This window comes from Cricetulus griseus, chromosome 3 (assembly GCF_003668045.3).
Source record: "Cricetulus griseus strain 17A/GY chromosome 3, alternate assembly CriGri-PICRH-1.0, whole genome shotgun sequence".
Lineage (NCBI taxonomy): Eukaryota > Metazoa > Chordata > Mammalia > Rodentia > Cricetidae > Cricetulus > Cricetulus griseus.
Window position 1 is genome coordinate 83,148,479 of NC_048596.1, and position 23,502 is coordinate 83,171,980.

The 23,502-nt window shown below is 45.5% G+C and overlaps 1 protein-coding gene across 1 annotated transcript in view; it reads right to left on the reverse strand.

The window, feature by feature from the left end:
- Window positions 1–23,502, reverse strand: part of Xylt1 (xylosyltransferase 1) — a 287,358-nt gene that overhangs the window by 182,681 nt on the left and 81,175 nt on the right. Inside the window, exon 2 of the mRNA XM_027410153.2 lies at window positions 12,184–12,222. Coding sequence (XP_027265954.1) covers window positions 12,184–12,222 — 39 coding nt within the window. The remainder of the gene's footprint in view (window positions 1–12,183; window positions 12,223–23,502) is intronic.

Consider the following 23,502-nt stretch of genomic DNA (forward strand, 5'->3'; position numbering starts at 1 on the left):
CTTTTCCCACACTCTTTGTTTTGGCAGGTAGTTCTCAGCCAGGGATTGTTTGTCCCCCAGGAACATGTCGCTAAGTCTGAAGACATTCTTAACTGTCAGATTGTCAGGGTGTGTCACCGGTCATTAGTGGGTGGTCTGGGATGCTGCTGAATGTCCAGCAGTGTGGACAGCAGTGAAGGATGAGCCTTTCCACAATGTCAGGTTACCACAGTTGAGCAGCAGTCAATAGAGGGTCTCAGGATAGACCTGGAGCTCAAGTGCACTGTACAGCTGTAGGCAGAAGGGTAGAAATTAAGATCAGGTCACCAGAGAGGGTGCTTGCCTAATATGCACAAAGGTCTATGTTCTATCCTTCATGATGACTAAACTCTGGAATGATGGGGCACATGTAAAACCCCATCATTCAGGAGGTAAGGGCAGGAGGATCGGAAACTCAAGAGTTATCTCTGGTTACCTATTGAGTTCTAGGCCAGCCTGAACTACATGAGACCCCTTGTCAAAACTCTATAATTAATTTAAATAAGTTAAATGGAACATGTTGGTCCAGGCTCCACCTGAAAGTTGCTGAACTGGGTCTCAGTAGCAGTCATCTAATGAAGGTGAGTAGCTGTGACTAGGTCCATTGCCTGGCTACATTCTGTCAGGTGAGGTGATAGAGGGCAACAGGGATCCCAGTGGGGACTGTGAGGGGACTGTATGCAAGGGAGTATGTGAAGGCTCTTTGTGGTTCATTCACTATCACCACCTTCCCTCCATAAGGCCTAAGGATAGACAAAGCCATATGCAGTCAGCCACTGCAGGCAAGCATCTCAGAGCCCTTTAGAGTATTTGAGGTTCTTTCTTTCAGCATTGAGCAGGCTCTGGGAATGCTCCTCAGCTGTACCCATTTGTCACATAGGCTAGCAACTCACTTTGGTTTACTCCTTTCCAGCCTACCCCCTCACTCGCCAATGACAAAACAAGAGCTACTATGCCCCCAGAAAACAGAACTGGGGCTGTAATTAATAAAATACTTCTTTTCATAAAAATTGAAGCCACAGGAAGGGTTGCAATGTGCCAGAGAAACATCTGGAACCTTCCCCTCCTCCCCAGAGCTCTCAAAGCCACAGAGAGAGATGGTGGCACTTCTGTGAAATCAGATTTGAATATCAGGGTAGCTAACGTTTCCTGAGGTATGACAGAACAGGAAAAGAATGGTTTTCATGGTCTTTACTTGCTAGAAGAAATTACCTACTTCCAGTGTCTGTCTGTCTGTCTGTCTGCTACAGACCCAAAGGAAGAACCTGAAGGATCAGACCTTACCCAGACCTGAGAGACCTTAGTCTCTCCTGGAAAAAGAAGCACTGGGATTATGGCAGACAGAAGGGTATGAGACAGTGACAGGACCCAAAGCTATTGTCCTATGTCCTGGGCATCACTTTTCACATGTTTGAGTCCTCAGATATTAACTCAACATAAGTGCTTATCCTGCTTGTTGTTTGGCTCAGTTTTAGGGAGAGATTGTCACAAGACGACAGCCACTATCCTCTATACAAAAAATATTACACATCCCAAACTTTCCCCAGAGCCCTGCCTGCCCCTTTCTTCTCTTCAGGGATCCTCCTTCCACATAAAGACCTCTTCTTACATCAAAACACAGCCTTAGAAGATGGTGACTCAGCCTAGAGAGTTCCCCTAGCAGCAGTGCTGGGTCATCAAAGGGGTGGGCTTCATTCAGGCCTTCTCACTTAGGAATGTTTATATCTCTGCTCACCTGACTGTCCTCCTGCTGTTAATTTTTATGAAAGGTGTTTTCATGGGTGAACTATCCTGGCAGCGAGAACCCAAAACCCAGCTTTAACATTCTAGCACTGGAACACTCTCTTAAGTTCCCCAATTTTTACAACTCTACTTGAAAACCCCATGGAGCTGACAGCCCAAGCCTCCTGATGTTTGTGAGTCAGTGCAAACATGATGTCTTGTCCTTAACCTGGCAGTTGCCCAGGATTCTGCCTTAGTGCTCAAAGTACATGCGGCTCTCTGAGGGACAGTGTCTGCTGGAAGAAAATCTCCAATCTTCCTACTAGATGTCTACACCAATCGATAGCCTATACACTTATCTATATATGACTTACTCTATTTCCATAAGCAATATAATCTATACATAATCCATAGTCACATCTCTATCTCACCTACTTTATACCAGTCAGTATCTTATCCATCTGTATCTCCACATGATAAATTCACAATACACTAACCACTTTCTCTACAAAATCTGCATCTTTACTTAGTTGCAGTATCTTAGCAGCGTAGTGGGCACATGTAGTGCCCAAATTTTGGGCACATGTAGTGCCCAAATTCTGAAGCCCCAAATCACCAAGAGACCCATTTCAATGCAAAAGCAAAGAGTCTTTTATTGTTGTTTAACGAGCTATCCCCATTAGCTCAGGCCCTTCTTCTGTTCATAGTGTTGGATGCTTGGAGAAGGAACCCGAGAAACCATGAGGTGGGAAATATATTGGGTAGAGCAAGGGGGAGTGTCTAGGGGGATGTAACAGACTCAGAATTGGTGTGCTTCTGAGCTTGGGCAACCTGTTTTGTGTTGATTGGTCAACTGGTTGTTATGGCCTATAGGCCCTGCCAGGGTGGTTGCAATGCTCTCTGTATGTCACTGTTGTGCATTTGTACCATAAAGCACACCGAGAGCTGTAAAGCACAGCCCCTCCAGCTAACTTCTGATTGGTTCCTTGCCAAGAGGAGGGTATCTGACCTCTTAGTGACTGGGAGGAGGGGCAAGGTCAGGCAAGCACATGTTGACTCATGACTGCTAAAGCAGGGGCCTGGTCCCTTCAGACAGTGAGGACAATAGGGCTTAATTGGTCACCTGACTGTGGTTCCTGTCCTATCACCAGCTGTAACTTTGGGCTTTAGCTGGTTCATCTGCAAAATGGGCTTAAAATTCATATCTACCTCATGGGTTCTGTCTCCAGACAAATTCAATCTAAATTGGTAAGTTCAAATCCTGTTTCATTTTGGACAAATAATGGAGACTCTTCATACCTCAGTTTCCCATCTGTGAAAGGGAAGAGACAACAACACTTTCCATACAGGACAGTGACAAAATTCGAGTATGCAGTTATGCTAAAAACCTTCTTCTAAGTTTTAGTGACACTCCGAGTGAGGGCTTAGTAAATACTAGCTAAAAAATGTTAGGTTGCTAAGTACACATAATGTACAGGTCTCATCTCAAAGTAAACTTATTTACTGGTTATTGTTGACATATAAAGGGCTTAGTATATGCTCACTGAAAGTACTAGCTTGCTAAGTACACACACAACACATAGTTCTCATATCCACACAATCATTTTCAATGGGTATTGGTATGGTTGGTGCATCTGAAATGTGCTCCAAAGGCTTATATTTTGCCAGTTTAGCCCCCATCTTGTGGTGCTATTTGGGATCTGTGGAATTTTGAGGAGAAGAGGCCAAAGCAGGTCACTAAGAGCAGGCCTTTGAACTGCTGTTGGTTTCGGACTCCGCCTCTGCCTTCTGGTCTACAATGATGTGAACAATCTCTGCTACATATAATACCCCTACTGCCATAAACTCCACTTCACCTTCCTTGCTTTAATGGACTGAGGCCTCTGAAACAATGAGCTTAAAGGAGGTTTTCTCCTCCAAAGTGCTTCTGTCAGGCACTTAGGTCATAGTAATGTAAAGGTGACCTATACAACTGCCATTGCCAACAAGAAAAATGGCTGTGTGTATTCTGAGTTAAGGGATGAACTCAAGCCACCATGGCTTAGGCTTGGAGACTGAAGAAGGGTGATGTCAACACCATCTATTTCCTGTGACTCTGCAGATATGTGTGGTTGGGCTTTAGAGAACTGGCTGGCTATTTGTGGAATGGTGCCTCACAGCAGTCACTCTGAGTCACAGGGACTAGAAAGGATCCCTGACCATGGCACCACAGATCTTCCCTGGATACAGTCCCCTATTTTCTGCCTAGGCAATGGTCCAGGCCCACCAAAGTTAATTAAAGACCCGCAAATCAGAGTCAGTAGAGACGATGACAGTAAAGGGCTCTGCTGTCCTCCAGACTGGTCTGCTTTGCCCTCAAGAGGCCCTGCTTCCCACAAGGAGGCAAAAGATGGGAAAGCAATTTGGTCTCTGCCATTCTCAACAGATGCTGGGTGCCATAAGAATTAATGGGCTGGAGACTCAGGTATGGGCCATTCAGAAGCTCCTGATTGCTTCAAAAACCGCTCTCTATGGAGGAAAAGGTTAATCGAAGCCCAGAGCTGGAAGAGAGACGAACAGACGGCAATTGCTTTAATCCCAGTGGTGGCAGGAAGGCTTCCAGAGAAAGAAGTTTATAGAGGCTGTGCTCTACCCAGAAAGAGGAACTGGGCCTAGAAACCAGGAAACCTGCCCCAGTAGTCCAAAAGCTTGACCAAGCCCTCTCTGAACCTCAGCCAAGTAGTTGAACTTTTATTACGTTTTTGTTTGATGTTTGCCATCCTATTGATGAAGCCCAGGGCCTGACACCTGCTAGGCAAATGTGTCACCACTGAAATACATTCCTAATTGCATTTTCTTAAAAACAAAAACAAAAAACCTCAGTATTCTCTATATTAATGAGCCATAAATCTTGTAGGAAATTTCTATCCTGGTGAGTTTTCCATCTATAATCATAATTATCCAAACAAGATGTGCCCTTTATTATACACTGAGCACACGGTTGTGAATATTGGGGGGAAGGGTTTATTGTGTTTATAGTCAAGGTCAGTTCCAATGCAGAGGGGATGAATGTGCCATGGCTAACACCTGCAGGCTGGCTAAAATCTTACATTAACTGAAGTTAGTGACCTTTGAGTATAAACAATAATACCAGGGAAGCCAGCATTGCCAGGCTGAAGTATCTTTGTGAAATAAGCTGTTGAGAAGCAAACAAGCACACACCATGTTTTCTCAATCTTGACACTATTGATACTTGAAGCTAGAAAACTCTTGGAAGGAGCGGGACTGTCACATGCATTGTGAAGTGGCTAGCAGATCCCTGCTCTCTACCTACAAGATGTCAATAGCACCCTCTGTCTCTGAGTTTTGACAGTAAACCTGTCTCTAGTCATAACCAAATATCATCTGCTGGCCAATATCACCTTGGTTGAGAACTACTGGTTTTATGATGAAACTCAAGTTCATATCCACAGATGTCTATAACTTAGCTAATGGCAGTCATCTTCAAGATTCCCGATATCAGTCCCCACATGAGCACAACACACTGAGGCCCCAAGCTCCCTCCCACTGGACAGACAGTCTTGTGACCAGTGACCTGATGGCTGGGAATTTAGGTCTCTTCACTTTCCCTCTCATTTATCATCTTTCACTCTGGCTTGCTTGATAAGGCAATTCCTTATCCATCTTGACATTATGATGACACAAAGCACTGAAGGAGTTTGAAACAGCTCACACCATTTAATTGATCCTAAGGAAAAGTGGCATTATTGTTATAGGCACCCAGACAGAACATGCAAAAGTTTTGGAATGTGATTACTGCCATCTCTTAGCAATCTCTTGACTGTGTCAGCTCCAAGCTCAAAGCACACCTCCCATGGAGTGTAATTAGCCCAATACTGGAGGGCTGAGGCCAGAGGATGAAGAGTTCAAAACCAACCTGGGCTATAGAACGAGACTCTCTGTATCAGTAAAAACAAAACTCTCACCTCCTGAGAGAGACTTTGCTGAGCAAATCGCTCCTGCCCACCTACTCTCTTAGAAGCACAAGTGGCTCATTCCATTCACTGTGGCTACCGATATTAAGGGCATGATCACACGCTAGCACATTTCTCATCTGATTCTTCCAACATGATGCTCCAGGCAGAAGCCTTCTGCCTCACTGGCTGGCACATCCTTGATGTCTCACACAAGGCCTGGCCTCTGCATGGCCTCAGAGCTATTTATTGAATAAGCCAAGATGAATGGATTACACAGTATAATTTTTAAGCTTTCATTCCCTTTCACATTGCCTGGCTTTGTTTGTAATCCCCCTGGCCTTAGTAACATTTTTAAATAATGTGACTGTCCCTCCCTCCCTCCATGCCCCCACTTAGCTGATCAAAGGAATTCAAGTACCTGGTTAGATCTGAAAACTGAACAGGCAGTGACTTCCCTCCTGTTGCCCTTCATCTGCAGGCCCTGAGAGATCGCCATGTAAATGAAGTTCTGTTCTCCTCTGAGAGAGCCAACCTCAGAAATACCCAGATTGACAGATCTTTACAAAAGAGCTCCTTCAGGACAGCTCCCTAGGTGTCTCTGCATTTGAGTTGGAACCATTTACTAATCAACTGAGGGGCTGTGGGGGTAGGAGTCAGCATGTGGAGAAGGTGAAATTAAATGACAAGAGGCCATGACAATTGGAGTAGGTTCAGAAATGATGGTCCCCCTTGAGGATCAATGAAAAAGAATCAAATAAGCATTCAGATTTATCACAACATTATTGATGTTCAGGGAGACAGTCTATTTTTTGTTGTTCTGAAATGAATTTTTTTGATTGTGTCTGCAGCCTATGCTGTTTACCCACAGGCCTTATGGCAGCCTGCGTGACAAAAATAAGAATATTCTTTGAGCATAGCAATTCCTCTGTCTATTTGTCATTATCTATCTATACATCTATCTGTCTGTACCCATCCAGCTAAATATCTGTCCATCATCACCTCTACCTACATATATAACTATAGCTGTGGATACTAGTGCAAATCATTACCTCTGTCTATCTATCCATCTATCCATCTATGCATATATCCTTCTGTCTATCTATGCATCTATCTATCTATCTATCTATCTATCTATCTATCTATCTAATCTATCATATATTTATCTGTCTGTGGAAGTTTGAATAAGAATGGCATCCACAGGCTTATATGTTTGAATATTTAGTTCCCAGTAGGTAGAACTGTTTGGAAAGGATTAGGGGTTGTGGCCTTGTTGGAAGAGCTGTGTCACTGGGGGCAGGCTTTGAGATTTCAAAAGCCTATGTCATTACTGGTGTGACCTCTACCTTGTGCTTCTGAATCAAGAAGTAAGCTCTTAGCTACTGCTTTAGCATCATGTCTGTCTTCCTGCTATCATGCAACACCCCATGATGGTTATAAAATCACTCTCTGAAACTGTAAGGCCCAAATAAACTCTTCTATAATAGCAGTTCTCAACCCAGGACTCCCACTATCAGTTAAATTGGTCTAGACTTGTAGTGGTTCTCAACCTATGGGCAGCAACCTCTTTGAGGGCTGAACATCTCTTTCATGGGGGTTGTATATCAGATATCCTGCATATCAGATATCTACATTATGACTCATAATGGTAACAAAAATACAGTTATGAAATAGCAACAAAATAATTTTGTGGTTGGGGGGGTCACCACAACATGAGAGACTGTATTAAAGGGTTACAGCATTAGGAAGGTTGAAAACCATTGTTGTATAAGTTGCCTTAGTCACAGTGTCTATTCATAGCATAGAATAGTAACTAAGACACTATCTATCTGCTTGCTATCTATCACCAAAATATTCATCTATTCATCCACCCACCCCCATCTAAGTATACCCACAGATGGTGGTTTATAAACACCAGAACTGGTATGTCTAGCTTTGTCTAAGCATTAGCAAATCTTTCTACTGATCATGGCAATTTTATTCTCTAACCTAACAAAACAGAGGCTGCAAGAAAAGATTCTGATGTCATATGACCTTAAGTCTGACACCCAACCACTGCCCTTCTGGGACCTTGGGCAAGCTATCTGACTTTTAAGAGCCTTAAGTGCCTCATTTGGAAACTGAATCTAATAATAGTGTGATTGGTAATATGAATGACAATAATGATTCCAGGCCACTAACCAAATTTAAAGTGTTTTGTTGTTTTACTTTTTTATTTATAAGTCATCTGATTCCCAGGTACGTCTATCCAGAGACCAGATTAGTGGTCATCACTGCCAAGAAGAGCTTACTTGAGACATCTACAGGAGCAATGTGCTACAGAGAAATCTGACACCAAAGACTTGGACATTACTCATTCCTTCATGATATTAATCTGAATATTAAGTAGAGAATCCTACTGCTGCCAGCAGATGCAAAGTTCCACCATGTGCTGATGGTAGAGGGCATAAGATGACCCTCAATGACCAGCTGACACATCTCCCCCAACACTACATAACTGTGTGAAGAAAGATATACCAGGCCATGAATGAGGACTCAAGGAATGTGGGATGCAGGAAGTAAGTGGGTATATTGGTGGCCTGGGATCCTGATCAACCTGGACTGTCTGCAAAGCCATATTGTACATGTGTGATGTAAGGATATGGTTCATTGTGATGTCCAACACACACACCTGGGGTCCTGGACTCTAAGACACAGCAGACAATGCCATTGGGAGCAGAAAAGGCATTACGAGGGGAAAAGGGAACCTAGCCAGGGCTCAGAATTCATATAAATGCTGCCTCTGCAGGGTAAGCTCTTCCAAGGCCTTTACACCTGCCATCTTGCTCATGGCACATGAGTAACATTTAGGACATTACTTTTTCCCCCAGAAAACCTAGCTTATCCTTTATGTCTGACCGGCTTCATAGAGGGTAGCTGGGCAGAATCCCATTGTATATCTCGTGATGAGCTGAGGCCCAGTACCAAGTCACATATGGCCTTGGGACAAGTTACAAAAAATCATTTGTACTTTGTTTGGGTGTCTAATGCTGTGTGTGTATGTATAGAGGCTGGTGGCCAACTTGAGAGTCTCTCATTGGTCTAAAGCTCATAAGTAATATATGCTGGCTGGCCAATGAGCTCCAGGGACCCAACTATCTTTGCCTTCCAAGTCCTGGGATTACAAGAATACTGCAATGTCTAGATTTATATTCCTAATGTGGGCTCTGGAGCAAACCCTTTACCAAGTGATTGTATAATGCCTCTTTAACATGAGAAGTCTGAAGTCATAAAGACAATATCCTACATCTCCCACCACCCCAAAGACTGTGAACCAGATGAGACTGATGGGGGCATTGCTGAGGACAAATGGAACCCTTCCCCAGAGCTGTGTGCTATTGATGTACCATCACAGTGAGGCTCTGGTCCCTGGAGCATACAGAACCTTAAGAGTGGCCACTATGTAGGGGCTCTGCCCCCTTGTGATGTGCTTTCCAAAGCTATAAGCTATGGGCACCCACCATTCTTCCCACAAAGGTTCAGAGGAGCTGACTAGATGAATTCCAGAGCGAAGGGCATGATGAGATGGCCAAGTGCAGGGGAGGAGACTTGGCTTCTGGACATGGACTGCTTGTCCACAGCTTTCCTGAGCAGAACAAGTTGCCTTCAGGGGGAGGTTGGGCAAAGAGAGGAGAGCTATCGCTCCACAGTCCACCTCACAACCCACCCTGGGAGTTATCTTATCATCCAGCATAGACAGGGAGGCAGATACTTCCCAAAGTGGGACACATAACATCTGGGAATTCACAGAAATGGTTGTGGAGGATACCCAAGCAGTGCTTTAATTTTATTTTTATAATTTAGAATTTACTCAATAGAATACAAATATATGTATGTAGACGTGTATGTGTGTAGATACACATTCACACCTGCATATACACAGGCATAGCACTTCAAAGTTGTGATTTCACTAACAGTACTGATGATACAATGTCTTTAAACTTTGACACCACTGGAACCTTGCATAGGATCTTTCCAACTGTGGGAAATAATTACTTCCCACCTGGAAGCCATGAGTCAACCTCAGATACTGTTCCCCCGGTGCCTTTTATTTTGTTTGTTTGTTTGTTTGTTTGTTTTTAAGACAAGGTTTCTCTGTGTAACAGTCTGGCTGTCCTGAAAACTCACTTTGTAGACCAGTCTGGCCTCGAATTCTATGAGATTAGCCTGCCTCTGCCTCTCAATTGTTGGACCACCACCATCCAGCATTTTTTTGTTTTTGATTTTTGTTTGTTTGCTTAAGACAGAACCTCTCATTTGCCTGAAGCTTGTGACACACTGTCTGCTTATATATTAAGAAATCTCAACCCCACCACCAATGGATAAACTGGTGTCCCCCCTCCCCCGCCATGAGACAACCCTAAGTGTCTTCATGACTTTTGCAAACATCCTTCGAGCATTAAAATTATGCCCAGATTGAGAACAACTAGCTTAGTATGGTTTTAGAGCCCAGTGAATTCTGTTAAGGAAAAAACAATCTATTAGGTGAGTTAATTTGACAGGTAAAATTCACTCACAGAGACATTGAGTGAATTTACTCTATGCACATTCTAAAGGGATGTGCAAAGAATGAGCAAAAGCAGAAGAGGACATGAGATCCTTCTCCTCCTCAGAGATGAACCATCTGCCCTGCTCTGCCATCCCTGGGGCCTGCTCCTCCCTAGGGCAACTATACTGATGTACACCTCGGGACAGGATGACAGACAAGCACAGAGAAACAGTCAGGCCACCTTGAAGCAAGGTGGGTTTGTGATTCTCTACAGTCTCACTGGGAAGACTCAAGCAGAGATGCTGCTGAGTGGCCAGGACCGAGGGCTGGGAGAAGGCAGGAAAAGGCAGGTGGCATTTACCAGCATGCTGCAGAAATCCCCCAAAGGGCTGTTACTCATCCATGAAATGTTCAATATGTTTTACTGTGTCTGACACCTGGAAAGAGCTCTCTCTGGGGCTCCAAAGGGGGTCCATCCTGTCTTCCTTTTCTCTTCACTGTCTAACCAAGCCATGGAGCTAAGGAGACCATCGATTCAGACACGAACCACCTTCAATGGCAGTAGGAAAGTCTGTAGTGCTGTGGTATAAATGCTTACACAAACTCCTCATGCACCTCTGATGTTCTGATTATTTTCTGTGACCTTCACTAGCACTCTGCCAGGTGGCATTTTCTAGATGGAGAAAGAATGACAGCTTCACCAATGCCACAAGGTGAGAAGACACAGAACTGTATTCTACCTGGGTCTCAGTGGCTCTGAGGCAGGTACTCACAAAGATGACAAGACCCCATGGGTCATCAGCCCCACACAGAAACACCATTGCTATCTAGATCATTCAGGATGTTCCAGTACCCAAGCAGACAGAAAGTGCAATTTCCTATTGCAGTATCATTGAAGGCCCATTAAAGGAAAGGTGTTGCCTGACAGCCAAAAATTGGACTATCTCTGAGGGGAGACCTGCCACTGTCTGATCCCTTAAGAGTTAATCCAGTTGGGATGGCCAATTACCTGGCCAAAGGACCACCCTTCCAAAAGGCAAATTACCTTAAGCCGTGCTAAAGTGATAGGGGGAATACCTAGCCCTTTATTAAGATAATGGGCTTTTTTCTTCCCAGATTTTCTGCCCCTTAGGTAGCAGTCCCTACAAGCTACCATGCAGTTCCTTTGGGTCTGCCCACCTTTCTCAGTCAGGACTCAGAACTATGTTACTCCCCCTCTTTCTTCTGTCCTGTCTCCTTTCTCCGGGTGTCAACTGGAGCCCAAACACTCTTTCTCTGTTACTTTTTTTTTTCACTCTTTGTCGCACATTCCCTACTGTGTGACTTGCTTGTCCACCATGTGGCTGACTTCCATGCTGGCTTACCTCAGAAGGCATGTCCCTTTCTCTTCTCTGTTTCTCTCCTCAGGGCAGCTACCAAGCTTGTCTTCCTGAGGGCTTTCTTTTAAAGTCTAATAAACTTGTTTCCAAGCCTCTATTTGAGTCCATTCTTAAATTCTTTCTGTTAACAAAACTAAGAATCCCAAGACGGACCCCAATTTCTCTCGCAGCACTGGGAGACTCTAGCATGACTGCCAGCGTTTCCAGTAGCATTGTGCACCAACCACCAGGGACAGTGTCTGTCAAGTCCAGAGCAGTGGAACAGTACCATCTATAACTGGACATTCCCCTGTCTCTGCTCTCCCTTTGCAGTCACCCACTTGGGATCACTGGGTGGGGGATGCCTTCAGTGACCTGCCTGTGAATATGTGTATGTATGCAGAATTCCACACATGTATGCACAATCAGCCAGCATGGTTGCACCTGGCTGTGCACACCACACTCACAAGTCACACAAATGGGGCAGTAGGGCATCATGGCGATATGCCTGTTTGTCCCTTCTGAGTCTACAGAGACTGCCACAGGCACTGGTCACAGAACCTCAAGGTAAAGATAAGTGGCAAAGACCATGAAAGGTACTCACCTGGGTCTCCAGGGTGACCAGTGGACTTGGGTGTAGATCCTGTGGGGAGAAAGGAGAAAACACTCATAAATGGTGAGATGAGGAAAGTTTCCAACCTGAACATCGCTTTCAACCCTGTTTGATATCCCAGTTGGGCGGGGCCAGCAGACTCTGTCTTCTCCATTCTCTGAGGATGCCAGAACTTGAGCCAGTCTGCCCCCTGCTGAATCCCAGCACCCCTTTCCATATCTAAGCAATGAGAAAGCAGATTGCCCATAATATCTGTGAAACAATGAGGTGCCAAGAAGAGGGGTGAGAAGAAGCTCAGTTGGTAAAGTGCTTGTTCCACAACTGTGAGGACCCTGTTAGAGCACTGGCATAAAAAGCTAGGAAGGGGTACAGTAACCGGCAGACCCCTGGGGCTCACTGCCAGCCAGCCTAACCTACTTGGTGCCTCTGGGCCAGTGAGAGACTGTCACAAAGAAAGAGTGGATGGATCCTGAGGAATGATACCTGAGTTTGTCCTCTGACACCCACACATTTGTATCAGCACACACATGCACCATGTACCTACAAGGTATGCATAAGAACATGTACACACACACACACACACACACACACACACACACACACACACACACACACACCATACACACATGAAAAAGAAAAAGCACCTTTTCTATCCATACATCTCCAGTGTGTTCGGTGCCCCCCCCCATGTGAAAGAGACTTGGGTCCATAAGAGAATTAGACATTAAATACAAAGTTCTGGTTCATAACAAGGTTGTGAGATTATGTCTAATATTTCAAGAATAAAGGAGGAGAGAAAGAAAAGGAGGAGCTGAGTCCTGTGTGAGTAGCACATTCCAGCAAGCCAGGAAAGATCTTTTCAGGCCAGAGAAACATCCCATTCACTCAGCCTTTACAAAAGCCAATTGACTGGGGATGCTGGGTGGTAAAGTCTGGGGTCACTAAGCATGAATTCTGGGCTGGGGGAGGGACAGATGGAGGAGACAAGGACTAATGAGAGGTGATGGCATTCCTTCCTCCAGTGGTTTCCGAGGAAAACAGGAAATCCAGCACATAAAGGCTATTTCTGTCTACACCGTGTCTGCTCGGAACTTAACCATCATATGTGTTCATGATTCTGGGAAAACCAACTTTGGCTGCCTCGACAGAGAATGGCCAGGCTTGTAAGGCCCTGGGTAGAAATTCTGTTCTATGCTTGGCTCTATCAAAACAGATTTTTCCAATACAGGCTTCTGAGAATCCATGCAAATTGGCACCAGGCTACCCTTCTTCAAGTACTATGAGTAAAGAAATGACAACTTGTTTTCTGAGAGAGAGAGAGAGAGAGAGAGAGAGAGAGAGAGAGAGAGAGAGAGAGAGAGAGAGAGAGAGGAGGAGGGAGGGAGGAGGGAGGGGAGGCAGGGAGGGAGGGAGGGAGGGAGAGAGAGAGAGAGAGAGAGAGAGAGAGAGAGAGAGAGAGATTGAACATAGGGCCTCATCATTTTACCACCCCTCTCTTTGGTTTGCATTTTGAGGTAGGGTCTCAGTAAATTGCTTGGGTTGGCCTGCTGGAACTCACTGTATTCCAGGTTGGTCTTGAATTTGTATTCCTCTTGCCTCGGTTTTCTAATTGCTGGGCCCACAGTCATGCATCATCAGGCCTGATTCCACTTGCTTCCCTTAAACATTTTTAATACTATATTTTTTCTGACACAAGGTCTTTCTGTGTAGCCCAAGTTGGCCTGATACTTGCTATGCTGCCCAGGCTAAACTCAAACCCATGGCCATTCTCTTATTGGGATTAGAGGCACACACTACCAGACCACCCCACTTGCTTTCTTGATCACTATTTGGCAATTATCTTCCTTGTGGCAGATTTGAGGTATAGCCTCAGGCACATTTTGACCTCAAGACTTTCCTTGAAGGTGAAGAATTTATCTTCCCCAATTCCAGGTTCTGAGTCCAAGTTCCAGCACTTTCCTGGCACAGCTCAGGGACGTTGCCAAGGAGACACCTCACTCTCTCTGGTTTTCATACCAGCTGGGCACAGTTAGTCTTCACACCCAGGAAAACACTAAGGGACACTTTTCCTTCACTCTGCCACACTGCAAACTGACCCACAAGGAACTGATGAGGGGTCTTAGAGAAACAGCTTAGGCCATCCCAGCATAGCTTCTCCTGCCCTTTTCCCAGGAGAGCATTCAGCTATGACCCACCAGAACTCAGTATTTACTGAACTACTTAGTGTTGGGGCCCAGTCTCACTATTCTACCTAACCTTACGGAGGCCCCTCTAGCCACACAACTTATTATTTGTATGATCAGTGGTGTGTAATGCTGGAGAGCTGAGCCTGGCTCCCTGTTGAGCGGCCACATGGGGCAGGACCCAGTTTACTCCTCCAGATACAGATTCATCCTCTCCATCTGTGGATGGTAGCAGACTCTGGGAGCAGCAGATCCTGTGTAGCAGACCCTGTTTGATCCCACTGTGAGAGCACACAGCTCCTTCTCCGTGCCACCATCAGCCTGAGCCTGCTGATCTATTCTAACTGTCCCTCTGCCCATATTCATCAAGATTTAAGTCCGGACAGAAGAAGCTGTAGCTCAGTCTCAAAATTAGCCACCTTCTCCAAAGCCAAATCCTAGCTAGTGCTGCACGGGGCATTGGGTGAATGCCCAGACTAATTAAGTCGTGCTTCACGGCCCATTTGGCTATTGTGTGGGGCTTATGCTTCGTTGCTCAGAATCCCAAGACAGGGAAGAAGGGGAATGCTATCCTGAACCCCTAAGAACAACTTCACTGGGAAAGACCTTCCTTGGAAAGCCAAGGAAAATCTCTGCCAACTATGTGGATGATACCAAGTGACTGGTCCCTTGACACAGTACAGCATCTACTCTTTATCTGGAGTTCCAAAATCACAGACCCTGTCACACACAGTCAGGAGTCTAAGGTTTATTTCAAAAGCTTCTGAGAGAGGGAGCACAAAGGGTCCTTATTTAGCATCTTAATTAACTGGCCAGGAAGAGGATGAAGCACTCACAAGGGGCCTGTATCATTAACACTAGGCTATTCTCATGCCAACCACACCACTTCTTCTCCCTGGGTGCACACTGGAAATGTGAGACTCTCCCTAACCAGCTGGGTCCTGAGGATTCAAGGTATGACTGCATATCTGTGAGGTCTCACTCACAGTAACAACCTCCTTAATTGGAAAGGCTAACGAAGTGGAACTGGGTCAATGATGCCGTCTGCCTAATCCATCGTGTCTGTCTAAATTGGGACTCTTAGTTTACAGTAGAGTAAATTCCTGTCTGTCAGAGAGAAGGCTTCAGGAGACCAAAGGGGAATTTGCAACGTGCTTGCCTGATCCAGTGGGGTGCTTCTGGAATTGTAATGAGGATACAGGACCACAGAACCTCCTATGCTAAGGAATGCCCTTAAGGCACCTACTGCAAAGACAAGTTGGAGAAGGCAACTGGAGAATGGAGGAAAGTGAATTAATGACCCTCATTCCTTACTGCTCCCTAGAGACACACTCTGTGGTCGTGGGAATATAGCCCAACTTGGAGAAAGCCATCTTGCACTTTGATGCTCATGTCTTCTACCAGAGACATACATTCAGCAATAAGCATTACCATCTCATCAAACACCAGAACACGCCCCCCCGACACACACACACACACACACACACACACACACACACACACACACACACACGAGTATCTGTATGAATGGTGTTTTTAGATTGTAAACACCATGTAGAGAAATGAACATAGGTGCCATGACTGAAATAAAGCTAGATCTCTGCCACAGAGGGAACTTGAGGAGCTAGCTACATAAGGCCACATGTGCTTTCTGAGTTCTGTGCCTCTGCTCACCACAAGGAAGCCAGGAACAAATCAGAGAGATTCTGTGTACACTTGCTAACTGTTCAATCAGAGGAGAGTCGGATTGCAGTCTTGGAGAAATGAAACTCATCTGCCCATTACAAGTCTTAATCCTAAGAGCAGGAAGCTGAACACAAACGTTGTCTAGTCCATGGAGAAAGACCACAGGTCAGATTCTAACAAGCAATTGAACTTCAGGAGAGAGCAGGGAGAGGAAGGTGTGCCTTAGAACCCCCAGTCTGCTCCAGGCATTTCTGAGCTTTTTGTTTTGCTCTAAGGCCATCACAGGCAGTTTGTTATTGGATATTAGGCAATGGCTTGGGGTGGAGGTGACAATGACTCATGCCTTCCACACAAGACCTATGAAGTCAATAGGCCCTTACAGTACACCCTGTGTCTCAGCCATTCCCATGAGATGTGTCTGAAGAGTAGCTCTCTGTCACTGTGAACCCTATGACTGTGGGTTGAACTGAATAACCTTCTACCATGGAGACGTGCTTTAATTGGGGACAGAGCTCAGCTGGTACAGTACTTACCATCATACATAAAGCCCTGGGTTTGACCATCAGCACCATACAACCTAGCTGTGAAGTTACATGCCTGCAATCCCAGGAAGCTAAAGGAAGACTGGAAGTTTGGTCAAGGTCATCCTCAGATAGATAGTGAGTTCAAGGCCAGCCTGAGCTACATAGGATCTTGTCTCAAAAAGGAAATAAAAAAAGTGCCTTTAATTTAGTTATCCAGCACCAGAGACCTGTGCAGATCCCAGAACTCTTCATGGGATCACAGATAGAGAAGGACTAAGCACTTCACCCCCAAATATCCCAACATTCCAGAGACATGGGCTTGCCAGAGGCCACCAGGTAGAAGCTGAGTTTGGATACCAAGTCAGAAGCTCTCCGTATTACTTTCCTCATTGCTGTGACAAAATACCCAGCAGAAGCAATGGAGGGAGGAGGATATCTCGTGGCTCGGGGTGTTCTGTGAGAAGACAGGAAGGCACAGTGGAGTTCATGGAAACAGAGACTTGTGGGTGTGACTCCTTGCATCTTGGTGGACCAGAAGCTACATTTTTCGCTAGAAGTAGGGTAGGAAATAAGCCCCACCACCACTGCCTCCCTCACCAGCAATCCACTTCTTTCAGTTAGGCTCTGCCTCCAGAAAGTTTCTCAACCCCACAAAACATTACCACCCCTGGGGATTAAGTCTTCCAACACATGAGGCTATGGGGGATAATTCACTTCCAAATGAAAATGCCTTCAAAGGACACTTCAGTTAAATGGGTATGGGTCAGAGCCTGGTGCAGGGCAAAGGGTGCCCAAGGGAAGAGAGGAAAGGTCAGAGGTCAGCTCTGAGTTCAAATCATGCTTAATTGGTCTATTAGTTTACTTGACTTGCCACAGCAACACACAGAGTGGCCAATACAAACAACAGACATTCATTTTCACACTGTCCTAGGGTTTGGAGCCCTTAGTCAAGGTGCTATGAGCTTGATTTGAAGGATTGTCCATTGGCTTACAGAGGCCCCATCTTACTACCTTCTCATGTAGCTTTTGTTCTGATGCTTCCCTGGTGTCTCTGTAACCAAACTTCTTCTTCATGCAATGACAGCACAGCAGATCCCCCACAAAGGTGTCATTTAATATTCTGAAAGAGCCTATCGCCAAGTGCAGCAACATTTAGAGGTACTGGAGGTTAGAGCCTCCATGCTGAACAGAAGAGACTAGCTTCTCCCCTAGTCATTGTGAATGTGGAACATAGAACTTACTGTGTGGGACATGTGGAGGCATTCCTAATAAATATTCTGGCCTACCAGGTATAAAGCTAGAGTGACCTAGACAGACTTAGAAATGCAGTATCCTACTCTTTGAGAGTAGGAAATGGCTAACATTGGCAGTCTTCCAGAGCATGCTGTTAAAGTGGGTATTTAAAATATGAGCATGATTTTAATCCCAGCATTCACTTGGGTCTCCGTGAGTTTAAGTCCAGCTTGGTCTACATAGAGAGTACTAGGCTAGCTGGAGGTACCCAGTGAGACCCTATCTGGAAAAAGAAAATGCTTATTGGTTCAAAAATAATCTTCCCTTTGTTTTTTGTGCTAGACTAATGAACATGTCGACATATCCCTGGATACATAACTAATGTCCTTCTGTGTGCTGTGAATATATGTTTCTCTTATTGGTGGATGAATAGGGATGTTTCAGCCAGTAGACAGGCAGGATGTATTCAGGCAGGAAGTATAGGCAGGGCTATCAGACTAGAAGAATTCTGGGAAGAGGAACTCAGAGAGTGGGTTGTGGGAGAGACACCATGTAGCTGCCGAGAGAGCAGGAAGTACAGGCATCACTGGTAAGCCAAGACCATGTGGAGATACACAGATTAATAAAAATGGGTTAATAATAAAGAGAGTGCTAGCCAACAGAACCCTGAGCCATCAGCCAAACAGTTTACAATCAATATAAGCCTCTGTGTGTTTATTTGGGGCTAAACGGTTGTGGAATCAGGTGGGACAGAAACTTCTGTCCACAATTCTTGCGAAACGCAAATTACTGTAGACACTAACTAACTGACTCCATCCCAGCAAGGAATGTACAAAAAAAATCACTAAGTCTTTTCAAGTGTTGTCTGTGTGCCAGACAGGTGCACTAGTTGTAGCCCTGCCTGTGGAGGAAGGCATCTGTTCCCCTGTAATAGATACTCATAGTGTAGAAATACTCATAGTTCATTCACAAACAGTGCTCAGAAGGGCAGGAGTCAGGACTAGAGAATTGGTTTCTCTGATGCCAGGCATGGATTCTTTAACTTCTGTTTCCCAAGGTAGGAGCTCACTTAAGGCATTTGAAGCAAGGTTCAAAGGACCTACTTTTTTATTTTATTTTTATTTTATTCTCACCTAAAGGGGTCCCGAGGGCCTCTGCCTTGTATCCAGGAGACACAGGACAGGTGAAGTGACAAAAGGCATAACTTGTTTCTCTACTCTGCTGACCACTGAGTGTCTTAAGCACACATGACTCCTAATACTTCTGATGCTGGTGGCATCTTTGTTTTGAGGAATTTTCTGCAACACTCTGGCTGTTTATTCCTTCCTACTTAGACAGATAAGGCATCTTTCCTGCCCCGTGGTAACTGCCCACGGATATCTTTTCAATGCTTCCTCCCTAGGGGTATGAGGTTTCTTCTCACCTTTTTCTAAAGCCCTAAACACAGCAATCACTTCTCTAAGTCTTCATGGGATTTCCCTGGTGACTTTTTTCCATCTATGTGGCCCTTGCAATGAAGGCAAGGCACATGGCTGCCAAGTGGTACTGAGTGATGAGGAAGGGATATCAGGGACACAGAACTCTTCCTGTCACCTCAATGATGTGTGTTCTGGTTTGGCCCCAGGCCAGATTCATACAGAACACACCTTGCTGCAAAGCGATAACTCTATAGGATAGAGGTGAAAAACCGGAAACCCCATGGGGGGGGGCATGGCAGTGCTTCAGTGACAAGGACAGGCTATTGCCACAGGGCACATTTGTCTTCCTCTTGCTATCTTCCAAATTTAAGAAGTTTTAAACATGAGTAGATTTCCTTCATGTACAGCATTCTTTCCATTTTTTCACTCCAAATCCCTCCAAGGATCTACAGTATGAAGCTCAAGCTGGTGAAGCAGGGAATTCATGGCCCACAGCCTTGGACAATATGACAGAGTATGGTCTCATGGGAACTCAGTCACCACATAATGCCTCTGTTCCTTAGTGTGTGGACCCTGGAACATGAATGTTTAAGAAAACCATCTACCACTGGTATGCAAAATTTTGCTGTTTGTACCTGAGAGAGTCTTAGGAATCTTATTACTCCTTAAGAAGATGTGGGTCTGTGATGGCTGTCAGTGACGTGTTCTCTGTCTAAGCATTCGAACCTGAACATGGATCTTCAGCACCAATGTAAAAGCCGGAGGCAGCACACATGCCTGGAATCCCATCTCTGGGGAGGCAGAGGCAGGAGGATTCCAGAGGTTTCCAGGCTAGCCAGTCTAAGCGAATCCATGAGCTCTAGGTTCAACAAGGAATCTTGTCTCAGAACAGGAAGTGGTGGGCTGAGGAGATGGCTCCAGTGACAAAGTGCTTGCTGGACAAAGCTGAGGACCTCCAGCACTTACCTAAAAGCCAGGTGAATCAGTGCAGACCTGCAACCCTAGCACTGGGGTAGGGAGTAGGGACAGTTGGATCTCAGGGCTTGCCTGGCAGCAGCCAGTGTAGCCAGTGAGGTTCAGTGAGATACTCTGAGGAGAAATAACTGGGAATAGCACCTTCTGTTCTGGAAACCTCCAGGCCTGGGCACATACCTTCATGAACAATTGCTCCCACAGCATGTGTACACACACACACACACACACACACACACACACACACACACACCATACCACACCACACCACACCACACCACACCACACCACACCACACCACACCAAATAAATAAGGTCATATGTCTGGCCACCACTGGCAGTAATTAGGATACAAGGAAGCACTAGGACCCTCCTGAATGTAAGGCTTATGCTAAGCAAGCCACTGATATTTCATGTCTAGGACATGACATTAAAAGCCCACTTAACAGATGGTAAAACTTGGAGAAGTAATTTGCCAAACATGGACCATTAATAGGTATCTGTTATGGTTTGGCTATGAAGTGACTCTCCAAAAGGCACATACAGTGAAGAGTTTGTTCCTAGCTGGCAACGTAATTTGGAGAAGCAGGTCATGGAGAAAGCAGCTTCTTACAGCTATTTCCTCCCCCCATGCCTCTCTCTCTCTCTCTCTCTCTCTCTCTCTCTCTCTCTCTCTCTCCTCTCTCTCTTCCCTCTTTTGTCTCTCTCTGTGTATCTGTCTATCTGTCTCTGTTATCTCTCTGTGTGTCTCTGTTTGTATCTCTTTGTCCTCTCTGTGTGTCTCTGTCCCCCCCCCCCCCACTGTGTGTGTGTATGTGTGTTTCCATCCCCTGGCAGATGTCCTTCCCTGTGTAACTGGATGGCCACAGGTAGAAGCCTGGGAGGGAGCTCTGATTCGAGTGGCACTGGGCAGAGGTTGAGCATGGGACATGGTAGGGTCACTATGTGAGCTAAAGTCATTGTTAAAACAAAGGACATTGTAAAGTGACAGTAATTGTCCTTAAAGGATGCCACTTTGAATTTGCCAGTCCAGGCTAAAACTGAATCAGACTCTGGGATACTATCCCAGTCAGTTCACAGCAAGGATGAGAAACAATCGCTATCATCGTTATTGTTGTTCTCTAGTGTGCAGGTGTGTGTTTTCATGTGTGTGTGTGACCTGTCACATGAATGAGTGTGCACATGGAAGCCATAGATAGACCTCAGGTGCTGTCTCTCAGGACCCACTTACTTTATGTTTGAGAACAGGATCTCTTTCAGGGACCTGGAGCTCTTTGTAGGCTACACTGGCTGGCCAAGGAGCCCCAGAGACCCTCCTGTGTCTGCCTCCCCAGCTTTTTACATGGCTCTTGGGAATGAACTCAGGGCTATATGCTTGTGGGGCAAATACATTTTTCTGACTGGCTCTTCCATCCCTGTTATTTAATTAACTGTCACAATCATTAACTCGAAGACCCCAGTGAGGAAATGAGGAGAGCTGGTACTAGGAACATTTGATCCAAACCTCTAGTACTTGTAGGTTCCTAGTAGGTATTGACCATTAAACTATGAAATGGGGCTAGTGATTCCCATTGATCATGTGGTTGAAATGTGGCTAGTGATTCCCATTGACCATTAAACTATGAAATGTGGCTAGTGATTCCCATTGATCATGAGGACACTTGTCACATACTGGTTAACAAAGTACGTTCATGGCACTGAGTCCTGTGGTCCAAGTGCTGGCTCTGACATTGCATCAATTGCTTTTCCACAGCTGGAACTAACATCCTTTGGAGACCAACAGAAGGGAGGATGGTTTGTTCTGGCTCATGGTTTCACAGGGTCCATCCATAGTTCTCTGTTGATTCTGGGATGTTGCTGAGTCAGGGTATCATGCTGGTGGGAGCATGGTGAGGTTGTTGACATGTACAGGGAGGGTCAGGGGAGGTGGGGAGGACATCTGCCAGGGGATGGAAACACAAACCATACCACCGGCTTAGATGAGACATCAGCATTTCCTTCTGCATTTCCTTCCTGGGATGACCAAGGTGGAAGTAGCCATCAATCCTGGAACCAATGTCACCGAGTGTCTCATTCATTACCTGGTATTTCTGCTGTTTCAGTGACCTAAGCTGTGTTCTGTGGCTTTGGGGATTGGTAGCAAAGGGCTTTGTTCCATAGGCAAACTGTTCATATTTGAACCTCAGATATGAGGTTAAGAACAAAAGAAAAGCAAAAGGAGAGAACTTAGAGATGCAGGTGTGTAGCTACATCATTCTTTGGGGCCTATGAGTGTGAGTGTGTGTGTGTGTGTGTGTGTGTGTGTGTGTGTGTGTACATATATGGTTTTTGAGACAGCATCTCATGAAGCCCAGATTGGCCTCAAATTTCTTAGGTAGTCAAGGATAACTTTGAATGTTTGTTTCTCCTGCCTTCAGCTCACAAGGTCTGGCATTACAGGACAGTGCACAATGCCTGGTTTGTGCAGTGCTGGGGACTGAACCCAGGGCTGCACAGGTGTTAGGTAAGCACTCTGCTAAGGGAGCCATATCCCTAGGCCACTCTGAGGGTGTTGCTCAACAATGACAGGGCTTCAGATTCTCAATACAGCAAAGGAACAAACATAGACTGACTCCATTTCTCCTAGGAGATTAACTTACCAATCAATGACCTCAGTCTAGCCCCCTGTTTGCTGGTGAGTCACGTGAGAGCCAGGAGAGAAATGCATTTTCTAAGGGCTACCTCCAGTCTGAATCAAAATTCAGTATGGCTGGGAATGTAGCCAGTGGTAGGTCATTTGCCTAGCATGTGATCTGTGGATTTGATCCCCAACACTGCCAAAATCTGAGCCTGGAATCCAAGTTTCTAGACGTTACAGAGTCCCAGATTCATCCTGTTTTGCCAAAACAAATTTCTCAGCTTTCTCAGGCTCCCCTCCCTTTCTTTTCTACTCTTCTAATACCAGAACATATTTTGTACCAAAGATACCACATCCCAGCTCTGGAAGAGTGATTCAGCTCTGCTTCATGGGTGGAATGTTTCCAAGAGACCACACACAGAAATGCCAACACAGGCCATGGAGGGAGAAAAAAACCAATTCTGAGGGCAGGGAGGAAAAAGCTGTGTGCTCTGGGTTCTGGGATGGACAGGAGGGTCTTCCCGGGAGGCTGGGGGACATGCTGAAAATATGAGGTTACTCTGAGGGCCTGAGGAGACAGAAGCTCTTTCTACATTTAGACTCCATGTGGAGGACTGGACACCTCAGCAGAGGGAGGTCTAACCTGCCTTGTTGAACCCTTCTTCCATCTCTTGGTG